Raw genomic sequence first — 12,625 nt, forward strand, 5'->3', positions numbered from 1 at the left:
ATTTATTACAGTAGCGGCAAGATTCGGTCGGCAGATTAGGGGTTAATAATTGAAGTTAGGTGTCGGCGATGTTAGGGAGGGCAGATTAGGGGTTAATACTATTTATTATAGGGTTATTGAGGCGGGAGTGAGGCGGATTAGGGGTTAATAACTTTATTATAGTAGCGGTGCGGTTCGCTCGGCAGATTAGGGGTTGCAGACGTAGGAAGTGTTTCCCCATAGAAAACAATGGGGTTGCGTTAGGAGCTGAACGCGGCTTTTTTGCAGGTGATAGGTTTTTTTTTCAGCTCAAATGGCCCCATTGTTTTCTATGGGGGAATTGTGCATGAGCACGTTTTTGAAACTGGCCGCGTCCGTAAGCACCGCTGGTATCTAGAGTTGCAGTGGCGTTAAATTATGCTCTACGCTCCCTTTTTGGAGCCTAACGCACTGAAAACCCAGCCATTCTGTGAACTCTAAATACCAGCGGTGTTTAAAAGGTGCGGGGGGAAAAAAGCACGCGTAGCTAACGCACCCCTTTGGCCGCAGAACTCTAAATCTAGGTGATAGTCTGTATTAAAATTGGTGAATAATATTCAACATTTCTTGGTTGGGCTAGAACCCGTGACCTTGTGTATGCTAAGCCTTTCTTAATCTAAAAGAGCTATCTGGAGGTGACAACAAAAAAGATGATATTGGTGAAATTATATCAGACCATACTAAAAAATAGTTGAATTCCTATATTGTCATAAAAGTAATTGAGCAATCATATTATCAAAAGATGCCTACTGTGAAAAGCCTCATGTCTTTGTAACAGGGGTGCAAATGTACAGTTATAAAATTAATTAATGAATAGATATTATTTGTTTCTAGGTTGGGCTAGAACTAATGACCTTATGTGTACTAAGCATTTGTTAAACCAAAAGAGATATCTGTATATGACAGCCAGAGAAGTGATTTTAATTTAATTATATAAACATAATAAAAAGTACTATTGAAAATTGAGGACCCCGTTTCTTTAGGAATAATTTCGCTATTTACTGGCTATTGTAACACTATAAACTATGCTTTGTAAAATTACTTGACATAGCATTTATGAATAGGTATTCCACTATTTCTAGGTTGGACTAGAACCGGTGTCCTTGTGTATGTAAAGCCTCTACTAAGCCAAAAGAGCTATCTGTTACTGTCAACAGAAATAGTGGTCTTGGTTTAGTTGAATCTGATCATGTGGGTGAGTCATTTGATAATGCTGTACACTAATTACAATGATTGGTCTCATTGATTATCAGTGTTAATGTATACCTTTGATAGTTTGTTATTGATGATAAGTGTACTAAAAATTCATCATGTGGACATCTGTTGATGTAAGCTGTATGTAATATGTGATGGTGTCTCTATATATAGTAATAGTGTAAACAGATTTTTTTTTTTATTTTTTTTTATTTATTAATGTTTTTATTAAATTTTTCACATTACAGGAAAAAGTGCATTAAGGATCATACAATGTTTATAGGCATACATATCACTCTGAGATAACCTATTATAAACATTTCACGAGACTTAAGAATATTTGTGCAAAATAAGTACAATAACAACATAAAATAAACTCTTTGGTCAGTGCTTCCATATAGTATTCTTAATGAAATACCAGTCGGATAATTAGATTATTTATATAGGTGGAAGGACGGAAGGTTCTCCTGTCACATTGCTAAGAGGAGGATGGCATGCTAGTAGATTTATACTGATCCCAATAAAATTGTACATCGTGAAAGAAATCAAGTTTTTGTTTTTTATAAAAACCGTACTTTTCTAGGAAAAATAATTCATCTGTTCTATTTATCCACATTTGTCTAGTGGGCGGTGTTGTTGATTTCCACTGTCTGGCTATAATAGATTTGGCACTGTTTAGTGCTATCTGAAAGACTACCTGTCTTATCTTACAATAATTACCAGGTTTCTGGTTAAATAGGACATGAGGCGCTAACAGTGTATAATTTGGACTAAATAAGAATTTTCCTAGTTTTTCAACCTCTGTCCATAGGGTATGGAGTTTACTACAGCCCCACCAGATATGTGTCATGTTGCCCACTTCACCACATCCGCGCCAGCATGTTCCTAGGGAGCTGGGATATAAGTGTTTCAATCTGTGTGGCGTCAAATACCATCTTGTAAGGATTTTAAAATTAAGTTCTAAGATATTAGCTGACCCTGAGACTTTATGAGAGCGATAGAACATTTGTTTCCATTGCTTATGATACAAGTCTTCCTTCAGCTCTTGTTGCCACCTATCTACATATGTGGGTAGGGAGGTATACCTAAGCTTACTTAATAGCTTCCTAGTCCTTGATAGTGTGCCCCTGGTTGGGGTTGCGGTCAAGCATATGTTTTCGAAGTCTGACGGCCTACGAAGAAAGTCATCTTTAAATGGGGATGTGTGTACTAAGTGTGTTAGCTGGGCATATTTCAGCCAATTTGCGTATATTCCCCCCGCAATGTCTCTTAGTTCTTCCTGTGTCTTTACTTTATTATTATTGACTAATGTATAGATCGGTGTCGAGTATCCGAGTTCCCCACTTTTACTGTCTCCTATTTCTAACCCTCTTTTAAATTCAGCATTTGCAAATACAGGGGACATAGGTGATTTTATGGTCGATAGGCCCCTGTAACTCCCCAATATTTTATCCCAGTTCTGAAACACTTGTTTTAGCAAGTGGATTTTTTGGATTATTTGTGGTCTGTGTCTTTTGGATAGCCAGCATAAGGCCCCCACCCGCGGCGCCTTTAATATTTGTGAGTCAAGTGATACCCATGCTTTAGAGTTAGTTCCAGTGTGCCACTCTATAACTCTTTGTAGTGTGACTGCATGATAGTATAACGTAACATTGGGTACTCCCAACCCCCCTTCATCTAAGGAACGATATATGGTATTCTTTGATATTCTAGGTTTGTGTGTGCCCCAGATAAAGGAGTTTATACTGTGTTGGAGCTTTTTGAGGAACGTGGGTGACAAATAAATTGGTGCCGCCTGAAAGAGGTACAGTACTCTAGGTAATATGTTCATCTTGATAGTTTGGATTCTACCCCACCAGGAAGTTTTATTCTTGACCCATTTATGTAGGTCTGAATCTATATTTTTCAGCAGTGCTGTGTAATTTAGATAAAAAAGTTTTGAGTGTTGGGCTGTTATCTCAATTCCAAGGTATTTAATCGCATCCGATTTCCTTCTATATTCACAAATTCGCCCCAGATTATCAAGTTCCTGGGGAGGTAGATTTAAGTTAAGAATCTCTGATTTTTGGCCATTTATTAAGAAGTTTGAGTATTCCCCAAATTTTTAAAATTCCTTTAGTAGGTGAGGTATGGTCTTTTCGGGAGATGATAAAGATATTAACACGTCATCTGCAAACATATTTAATTTATAATCATTTTGCCCGATTTGTATGCCCTTGATGTTACTATTTTTTCTGATGTGTGACGCCAGAACCTCCATTGTTATGATGAATAAAGCCGGGGACAGGGGGCAGCCCTGTCGTGTACCATTGCGGATGGATAGGGGAAGGGACAATACTCCATTACTTTAACCATAGCTGTAGGGTCGGCATATAAACTAAAGATTCTATTAACCATTTTTTCTCCAAAACCTATATTTCGCAGTACTTTTTCCAGAAACTTCCAATTTAGCCTATCGAAAGCTTTTTCAGCATCCGTGGATATTAAAATTGATGGGATATTTTTAAGTTTTGCATAGTCTATCAATTGGAGTACTCTGACCGTGTTATCCCGGGCTTCCCTGTTAGGGACAAATCCCGCTTGATCTACGTGTATTATCTCAGGGAGGATTTTATTGATTCTAGCCGACAGTATTTTAGAATATATCTTTAGATCCGAGTTTAGTAGTGAAATAGGCCTATAATTACTGGTTAAATTTGTGGCTTTATTGGGTTTGGGGATTACTGTTATATGTGATAGAAGAAACTCTTTGGAAAATGTCCCTTGCTCATCGATTGAATTAAATAAAGTGGTAAGGTGAGGTGTTAGAATGTCTTTAAACGTTTTATAGTATTTGTTGCTAAACCCATCCGGGCCAGGGCTTTTACCTGCAGGTAGGGAGTCTATTGCAGTCATAACTTCCAAGGAGGTTATAGGAGCCTCCAAGGCTGCTTTTTTGTCTGGCTCTAGGGATGGGAGGTCAGCTTGGGTGATGTATCTTTCCATGAGTATGTCTACATCTGGGGTGTGAGTTTTGGGAATGTTATATAATCCTTCATAATATTTCCTGAATGTCTCAGCTATCTTCTCACTATCTGAGACCTGATGTGTTCCATCTATGGCTATTTCTCTAATGTGATTGTAGGATGATTTTTGTTTGAGAGTTCTAGCTAGGCAGGCACCAGCCTTGTTACTTTCCGTAAAGTAGATTTTACTGAGGTATAAAGCTCTTTTATGAGTCTCCTCCTGTAGGAGGTTTCTTAAGTCTAGTCTTATCTCCTGTCTTTTCTTTGAGATGGTGGTGTCTGCTGGGTTAAGCTGATGTAGTCTATCGATGTCTTTTAATTTATTTAGCAGGGATCTATATTTTGTTGGTATATTTTTTTGAGGGAGGCCTGGATTTTGATGAATTCTCCCCTTAGTACCGCCTTGTGAGCGTCCCAAATAACTGTGGGGTTCTGTTGTTTGCAGGTGTTGTGTGTGAAATACTCTTTCATAGCTGTTGCAATTTTCTTGACCACCTCGGGTTTGTGAAGTAGTGCTTCATCAAGGCGCCACAGGTAAGGGACCATCGGCATGGATGACCAAACCAGGTCCATGGTAACCATGGAGTGATCTGACCATGCATTTGGGACTATGTCCGTATTAGAAACCATTGGTATGCTATTCTGGTCTATTAATAGGTAGTCTATTCTCGAATAGACTTGTCTTGGGTGGGAATAGAAAGTACATTGGCGGTAATCTGGGTGTAAGGTGCGCCAAGCATCCAGAAGGGTTAACTCCCATAGGTATTTGTCTATTTTAATAGAGTCTCTTCTAGACCTAGCCCCTCTAGGATGTGAGCTATCTAATTGTGGATCTAGTAACGTATTAAAATCACCCCCTAATAAAACTGTACCTTTTTTAATATCCATTATTCTGTTTATCACTTTTCTTATAAAGGGGAGCTGTTTCTGATTCGGGCAATATATATTGGCCAGTGTCACCGGCCTATTATACAAAATACCCACCAAGATCACAAATCTACCTTCCGGGTCTACTTCCTTTTGAATGAGTTGGAATGGGACCTTTCTGTGTAATAGTATACCTACTCCTTTATTTTTTGAGTTTGCTGAACTGAAATACCCAGTAGGATATATATTTGAGCTACATCTCGGTTGCTTATTTATGTCAAAGTGGGTTTCCTGCATAAAAATTATATCCCCCTTGTGACGTTTAAACCAACTAAGTGCCATTGACCTTTTGTTTGGGGAGTTCAGGCCTTTCACATTCTGTGAAAGAATTCTTAACTTATGAGCCGCCATTAGGGAATTTTAAATGACTTGTAGTAACAGAAGAAAGAAAGCATCAGATTAATCTGGCTAGCTTGTAAGTAGACAAGATAGTAAATTACAATTTTACAACTCACCCAAGGAGAACCCTCCGTCCTGTGGAAGAGAATATGCATTAGATTATGTAGAGGACATGTAGCATAGAGATCAAAAGGACTGGTGTTTAAATTTCGCACTGACCTGAACAATAGAAAACAAAAACAAATAAGAACAAATTGACAATAACAAAACATATTAACTTTTTGATCCATACTAATGGAGCTCCGCTCCCAAGGAACGTTCGAGCGGGTCGCCAGCAGTAGTCCGCTGAATACAGCGTCTAGGGATCTGTGCGCTACAACTTGTAGCAGAGGGATCATGTGCTAGACATGACTCACAACTTGCATAATAGCAATAATTAAACAGTAAACACAGCTAAACCAACATAAGTATTAAGGCTTTCTATGTCAATAAGGAACTATTATAGCCTAAGGATAAACAATAGGATTATCTGATACTGAGATTTCCTTCAGAGTTGGGATCACTGTTCATTAGCAGTGGCTTTGTCCATCAATTTATCGATTATAGTTCAAGAGATGAGCTTAATGGGAGCTCAGGTGGTGAGATTGCTGGAAGTATGCTCGGATGTCTTATCTCCTGCTCCTCTTTGGCGTTTTCTGTTTACTCTGACCCATGGTTGTCTTTGCTCTCTGGTACCAAGAGGGTTATAGGGATTGTCTTTCTCCTCTCTTGTTAGAGAGGGCAGGGATGGTTGGGCTATGCCGAGTTTAGAGCAGAAGTCTGCGATATCATCAGGGCCCCGGTAAATGGCAATTTGGTTTTCTTTTTCTACACGTAGGCAGAAGGGGAACCCCCATCTATATTTGATACCTAAGTCCTGCAGGTGCAGGGTGAGATATCTGGCTTCTCTGCGTTTTATAAGCGTTTGTGGGCATAGGTCAGGGTAAACTTGCAGGCTGCTTTCCTCAAATTGTGATTGTTTCATCTTTCTGGCTGCAACTAATACTTTTTCTTTATCTTCAAATTGGTGAAATCTGAGAATTACATCCCTTGGGGGAGCGCCATCTTTTGGAAGTTGACAAAGGGCCCTATGTGCTCTGTCTAGTTGTAACTCTTGATCTTCCTGTGTATTAAGGAGGTGTTGAAAGAATCTTTGTAAAAAGGGACCCAGTTGGATTTGCGTAACCGTCTCCGGTATTCCCCGGATTCTTAGGTTCTGACGGCGCCCCCGGTTATCAAGATCCTCAATATGATCCTGCAGATAGTTAATAGTGGCTCCCTGGGCTTTTAGCTGTTCCGCCATATTTTCTGAATCAGTAGCAAGGGTGTCTGTTGTTTCTTCCAACTGTTCCACTCTGTGCCCTAACTGTGAGATATCGGATTTTACTTCTGCCAGGCCCTCTTTAATAAGCTGGCTTACCTGGAGTATTAATTGCGAAAAGTCCTCTTTAGAGGGCAGAATTTTAAGGTCAGCTTTGGTTATAGCAACTGTATCTTCTTCTGTTTGGTCCCCATTTTTAGAATTGGCAGATTGTGATGATGGGGTAGTTTCAGTATTTTCTGTGTCAAGCGTTTTGAAATAAGCATTCATTTTGTTCGCTTTATCCGGTTTCCCAGATTTCCTAGCAGCCATGATGTTAATGCTCTGCCTGTGATTAGTTAGCGGGATCTTGCAATAGACAGGGTAGAAAATAGTAGCAGAGAGGGGGTTGCAGGATTTGGGATGCACTTTTTAAACAGCTTATACACGTGTGCTCTTTAATATGTACTACCAATCATATAGTACTGAAGATTTATATCTTGTGAGTTACAGTTCAGAAGTATATAGTAGAAATGCAGCTTGAAGTTTATAAGAATTTGGTGTTTAAAACATTTTGTCAGTTCTTAACTCAGCTTAGGTGACTCTTGAAGATATTTTGATGACAAGTGACACTTTTATCATCCTGGGCACCTAAGCCACTAACATGGTAATGTCTATAAGGCCCTTTGAGCGGATTGAGTATTTATGCAGTCCGTTCCACTTTATCCTTGAATATTAATGCTTGTTACACTAAATGTTTCCCATGCTGTTGTTCCGGCAGTACAGCGAGGTCTGCGGCCTTGGTATGCAAAATTTAGTGCTGCGTGCAAAGTACAGCCTGTGGTGCATTCTTTAATAACTCCTCCACCCGGTGCCTGCTTTTATTATATCTGGGTTATATATGGGTTAACAAAGCGGTGTTCACTGATGGCCTTATTGGTGTTGTATGTATAACACCCTCAGCTATATCCCTTATATGTAAGATGCCTGCAGTTCCGGAGTTTGGTAATGGCGCACTTACTTATTGCGCTCTCATCGGGTCTCTCACCGGAGTTATTGTCGTCTGCTCTCGATCAGTGGGCTTCTGCTTAGTCCCTGGTCGCCTAGTGATGTTCCCCAGTTGGTGCCTTTGGCATAATGGATGTTATGCTGGTTCTCTGCGCTTCATTAAGGCCAGTTGTTAGCGGAGCTCCGGTCTCAAGCGGCCATTCTCTCGGCGCGCTAGCTCCGCCCCTCCAGTGTAAACAGATTTATATGAAAGCTGCCAAATCAACATTGGCATTCAAACCCAGTGGATACAGAGTTTTAAGTTTGTGTATCCAGTAAGTTTCTAATTGTCTGAGTTTAATTAAACAGTCATAATCAGTTGATGGGGGTACATGATCTATTGGAATGATTTTAAAAATATCTGGTCTACCATCGTGCATCATTTCACAATGGTTAGGAACGCTATGATTAATTTTACTTTTCTTACAATTCTTACAGTTCCGATAATGTTCACCCCAACGGGTGCGTATGTTTCTAATGGTGCGTCCTATGTATTGGACCCCACAAACGCAATTTAAAAGATAGACTATGTATTTGGATTAACAATTGAGACGATGTGAAATCCGATAAGTAAGACCGGTGGTATTGGATTTGAATGTTTTTTGAGGACTAATAAATTTGCACATATTACAACCTCTTCTTCCACATGTATATGAACCATATAATTTTAAAAAAAATTCTGAGTTTTTCTCTGTTTTTTTAGAGAGGATTGGCAATGTTTAACTCTTTTGCTTGGTGCTAATTTGTTCCTAAGGGTTGGTGCCCGTCTGTAGACAATTTTAGGTCTCTCACTGACTATATTTTTCAAAAAAAAGGATCCTTTTGGATGATATTCCAATGTTTATTAAGTATATTACAATTTTTTTTGTAATTACTATTGTATTGTGTTATAAAGAGGGGTTCACTATCAACTTTCGTGCTCATTGAGCCCTTTATCGTTAAATTAGGAAATGCAAATAAATAAACTGCTATGAATTCATGAAGTATAATCTCCATATTATAAGATAATTACTTTATTTTATTTGAATTTCCCATTGCTAGGAAATTAAATTTAGAAATGCTACACAAAGTTTGTGCATACATGAATCAATCAAGTACAGTTGATTATTTCTTAAATAGAAAGGTACTTAAAAGGATATGAAACCCAAATAAAATAATTTTGCGATTCAAACAGGGCATATTAATTTTTAAAAAACTTTCAAACTTACCTCTATTATCAAATTTGCTTTGTTCCCATAATATTCTTTGTTGAAGAGATACTGAGTTAGGCATCTGGAGCACTACATGAGAGGAAATATTGCTGCTTTCTAATGCCCTTGCAAATGGATAACATTCTTGCAAAGCTGCTGCCATATAGTGCTTCAAAAATGGGCCGGCTTCTAAGTTTATATCCTTGCTTTTTAACCAAAGATACAAAGATAACAGAAAAATTGCTAATAGAAGTAAATTAGAAAGTTATAAAAAACTGAATGCTCTATTTGAATCATGAAAGAAAAAATGTTGGGATTCATATCCCTTTAAGCCCTGTCCTGATTATTAATACACAAGTACTAGAGCTGGCTCCTTCATATTAAGATCATGGGGTATTATATAACATTAGAAGTGTTTGATAAAATCAATAACAGCTGGTAGCATTAAACATGCAGATTCATATACTTAGAGTTGCAAGATTTTTCTGACATATTGGTTTTACCAAAAATAATTGAAACTACAGACTTTGTTGGTTATTGGGATAGGACTTTCATTATACTTTAAAGGAACACTAAAGAAAAAAAAAAAAAAGCATACAGTTTTATGAGACTATTCAATTTACTTCCATTATCAAATGTAGCACATTTATATGCACACTTTCTGAGGTACCAGATCTCACTGATCATGTGCAAAAGTTCATAGAGTATACATATAATAATCTGTTATTGGATAATAGATGTCACATGATACAGTGAGCTGGCAAATAGGGAAAAAGCAAAGTTGTCCCGAAAAAATATACTGCCTATTTGACATTTAGACTAGTTATTGCATTGTCTTTTTTATTATGCACTTATTAATTATGTAATGCAATTCTACTGCATGAAACGTACTTAAGCTAAATATGTTTTTGTTGTTCCTCTTTAATGTATGGTCTAGCATAAGACAACTGATTTTATTTCATTGTTTTTATATTTTGTTATAGTTCCTTGGAAACACTGAGGTGGAACAGCCTAAAGGTACAGAAGTTGTAAGAGATGCAGTAAGAAAACTTAAGGTAAAAAATGAATAACTATACATCACTCAATCTACTCCTGGGGAACTAACATTATTGCATCTATAATAACTTAAAGCTCAATAAATAATGACACGGAATGAGTAAAACATTGTTTGTAATAAAAATATTTTAGACCTTGTCTTGTTGTTTGCAATGCATTTTTTATGTTCCTTTTTTTGCATTTGGTCACATATCTGCTTCCATGGAAGTCTAATAAAACTTATAAAAGAGCAGCAAAAACACACACAAAAAGAAATAAAAAAAAAAGTGTTTTGTGTGCTTTTGAAATCTAAATAAAATATATTCGCTGAAAATATCATATAGTAGGTAAATCGACTTGCTTTTTTTAACTGAAATATTAGTGTTTCTTATTAAAGGGGATCAATTATAAAAGACAGACAAGACTTACCTAATTCAAATTTGATGTTTTAAAGAAATTCTGAGACAAAATATTCAAACTAGCAAATTTCAATATTCAAATGTTGAGTTGATAAGCCCTATTTAACGAGCATTAGATGGACAATTTTCCCAGCCAGGTAACCTGTCTAATTGCATTCTGGGCTTGTGAGACAGAATCTACTGCCTGCATTTAACATTGCACAAACAAGTGCTTCTGTAGCTCGTCCCCCATAATTTCGCAGGAGGATCAGTTTATAATAATGCCACCTCAGAAATGATGGAGAGATTTGGAAGTAGCAGATGTAAAACAAATTTACATTTGCTTAAAAATTTGAAGTATTTGTTTTATAGAAACATCCATTGGTACAAAACAAATGTCAATGTAACCATTTATTCTAACATGCTTATTATTATTATTACTGGATTGCTCTTTCTTGACACAGTGAATCTAAGGAAGTGGATTTTACATTTATTATGGAAATGTACATTTTAAATAATCCATATTAAATGTGTAATATGTTTATTGTGGTCCTGATTACAAAATCTTAGATAGTTTATGTAATGTTCCAGCTGAAAAACCCCTGAGGATTATTGTGTAGTGAAAGTTGTTTTTAGAAGATTTTGATACCTTTTAATGGTTATTATTAAATCAGTGCCAATACTACTATTACTGATAATGCTACCAATACTACTACTAATAATAATAATAATATTTATATGCATTATTATAATTATTTATAAGCTCTGCTAAATTTCATCCAGTAAAGGTATCACAATGTACTAAAAATATTTTCTCCAGGAAAAATATGGCAATTGCTCCATTTCCTGTACAATGGCTAAATAGTTACTTCATGTAACTGATATGTGTTTGTTCCAGTTTGCTAGACACATAAAGAAATCTGAAGGTCAGAAGACACCAAAAGTTGAACTTCAAATATCAATCTATGGTGTAAAAATTCTAGAACCAAAAACAAAGGTAAGGGATGACATAAAGCTGCCTTACAATGAATATTAAAGCAAAACCCTTCTTTCTTTCAAACTGAGGATTAACTGCATCATATCATACAATATAATCCTTCATCACCAATGTTTTATGCATTTAATTTAGTTTAAAAATCCATTGAAACAAACTGCAGACAATAATCATTATTGATATGAATATATTGTATGATTAATGTTTAAGAATTTTGTTTCATGCCTTCTGATAATGTAATTCAATTGAAATATTGTTTTTCAAAATATAAGATAACAAAAAAAAAATCATTTTGTTTTAAATAATTACTGTGCTGTTTCTGTTTTTCATATATCTGTGTTTATTTGCTTATATTGAATTATGGCTTTGGACTAAAACACTTTCTTGATTAAATAACAATTTTAATAATTAGAGAATGGGAAAATAGATCCATATCTTTTAGATATTTATTAGGATACAAATGCAGAAGAAAGCGGCCACTCGTGTCCTTCGGTTCTTTTTAGAGACAAATTCATTCCTGTGAAAATTCAACACACTAAGATCTGGATTTCCACAGATCTTTCACAAGAATAAATCTGGCTCCAAAAAGAGCCAAAGGTCATGAGCGGCCACCTTCTAATAAAGGATCCGAATGCACATATCTAATATCTATTACACGCTGCCCCATTCAAACTATTGGATGTGGGGTGTTAAAAACCCCCCAAAAAACGGTACTGAATAGTGCCTTTACATTGTGGTCTATGTGGACTGTGTTTAAAATGTAAATATATATGCTTATATATACTGTATATGTTTATGTGTTAATATGTGTACATACACATATAAACACAAATATATATGTATATATTCATATACATATATATTTTAAATATGCTGTCCAACGAGTTACCCCCTTCGCTGCACTAGGTTCTGTGCAGAGTCTATCAGCATCACAACAAGGCTTCCAATAGCGCTTATGGAAGCATGCTCTTGTGAGCGCAAAGCTTCCATGCAAATGTGCGCTCAACTTGCAATACCAACACACATTTGCAGGGAGCCAAAAGCGCAATTTTGCACTCAACTCGTAATCTGGCCCAAAATAGCTTAAATTTCTTAGGATACAAAAAAAAACAAAAACTTATGCATCATTATGTGATATA

At 36.6% G+C, this 12,625-nt stretch overlaps 1 protein-coding gene across 2 annotated transcripts in view; it reads left to right on the plus strand.

Annotated features, from left to right (window-relative positions):
• The window catches only part of GULP1 (GULP PTB domain containing engulfment adaptor 1), an 803,315-nt gene that overhangs the window by 706,479 nt on the left and 84,211 nt on the right, over positions 1 to 12,625 (plus strand). For both annotated transcript variants that reach the window (XM_053698596.1, XM_053698597.1), the window contains exons 5-6: positions 10,043 to 10,114; positions 11,391 to 11,489. In XM_053698596.1, the coding sequence (XP_053554571.1) occupies positions 10,043 to 10,114; positions 11,391 to 11,489 (171 nt within the window). The remainder of the gene's footprint in view (positions 1 to 10,042; positions 10,115 to 11,390; positions 11,490 to 12,625) is intronic.

This window comes from Bombina bombina, chromosome 1 (genome assembly GCF_027579735.1).
Source record: "Bombina bombina isolate aBomBom1 chromosome 1, aBomBom1.pri, whole genome shotgun sequence".
Taxonomy (NCBI): Eukaryota; Metazoa; Chordata; class Amphibia; order Anura; family Bombinatoridae; genus Bombina; species Bombina bombina.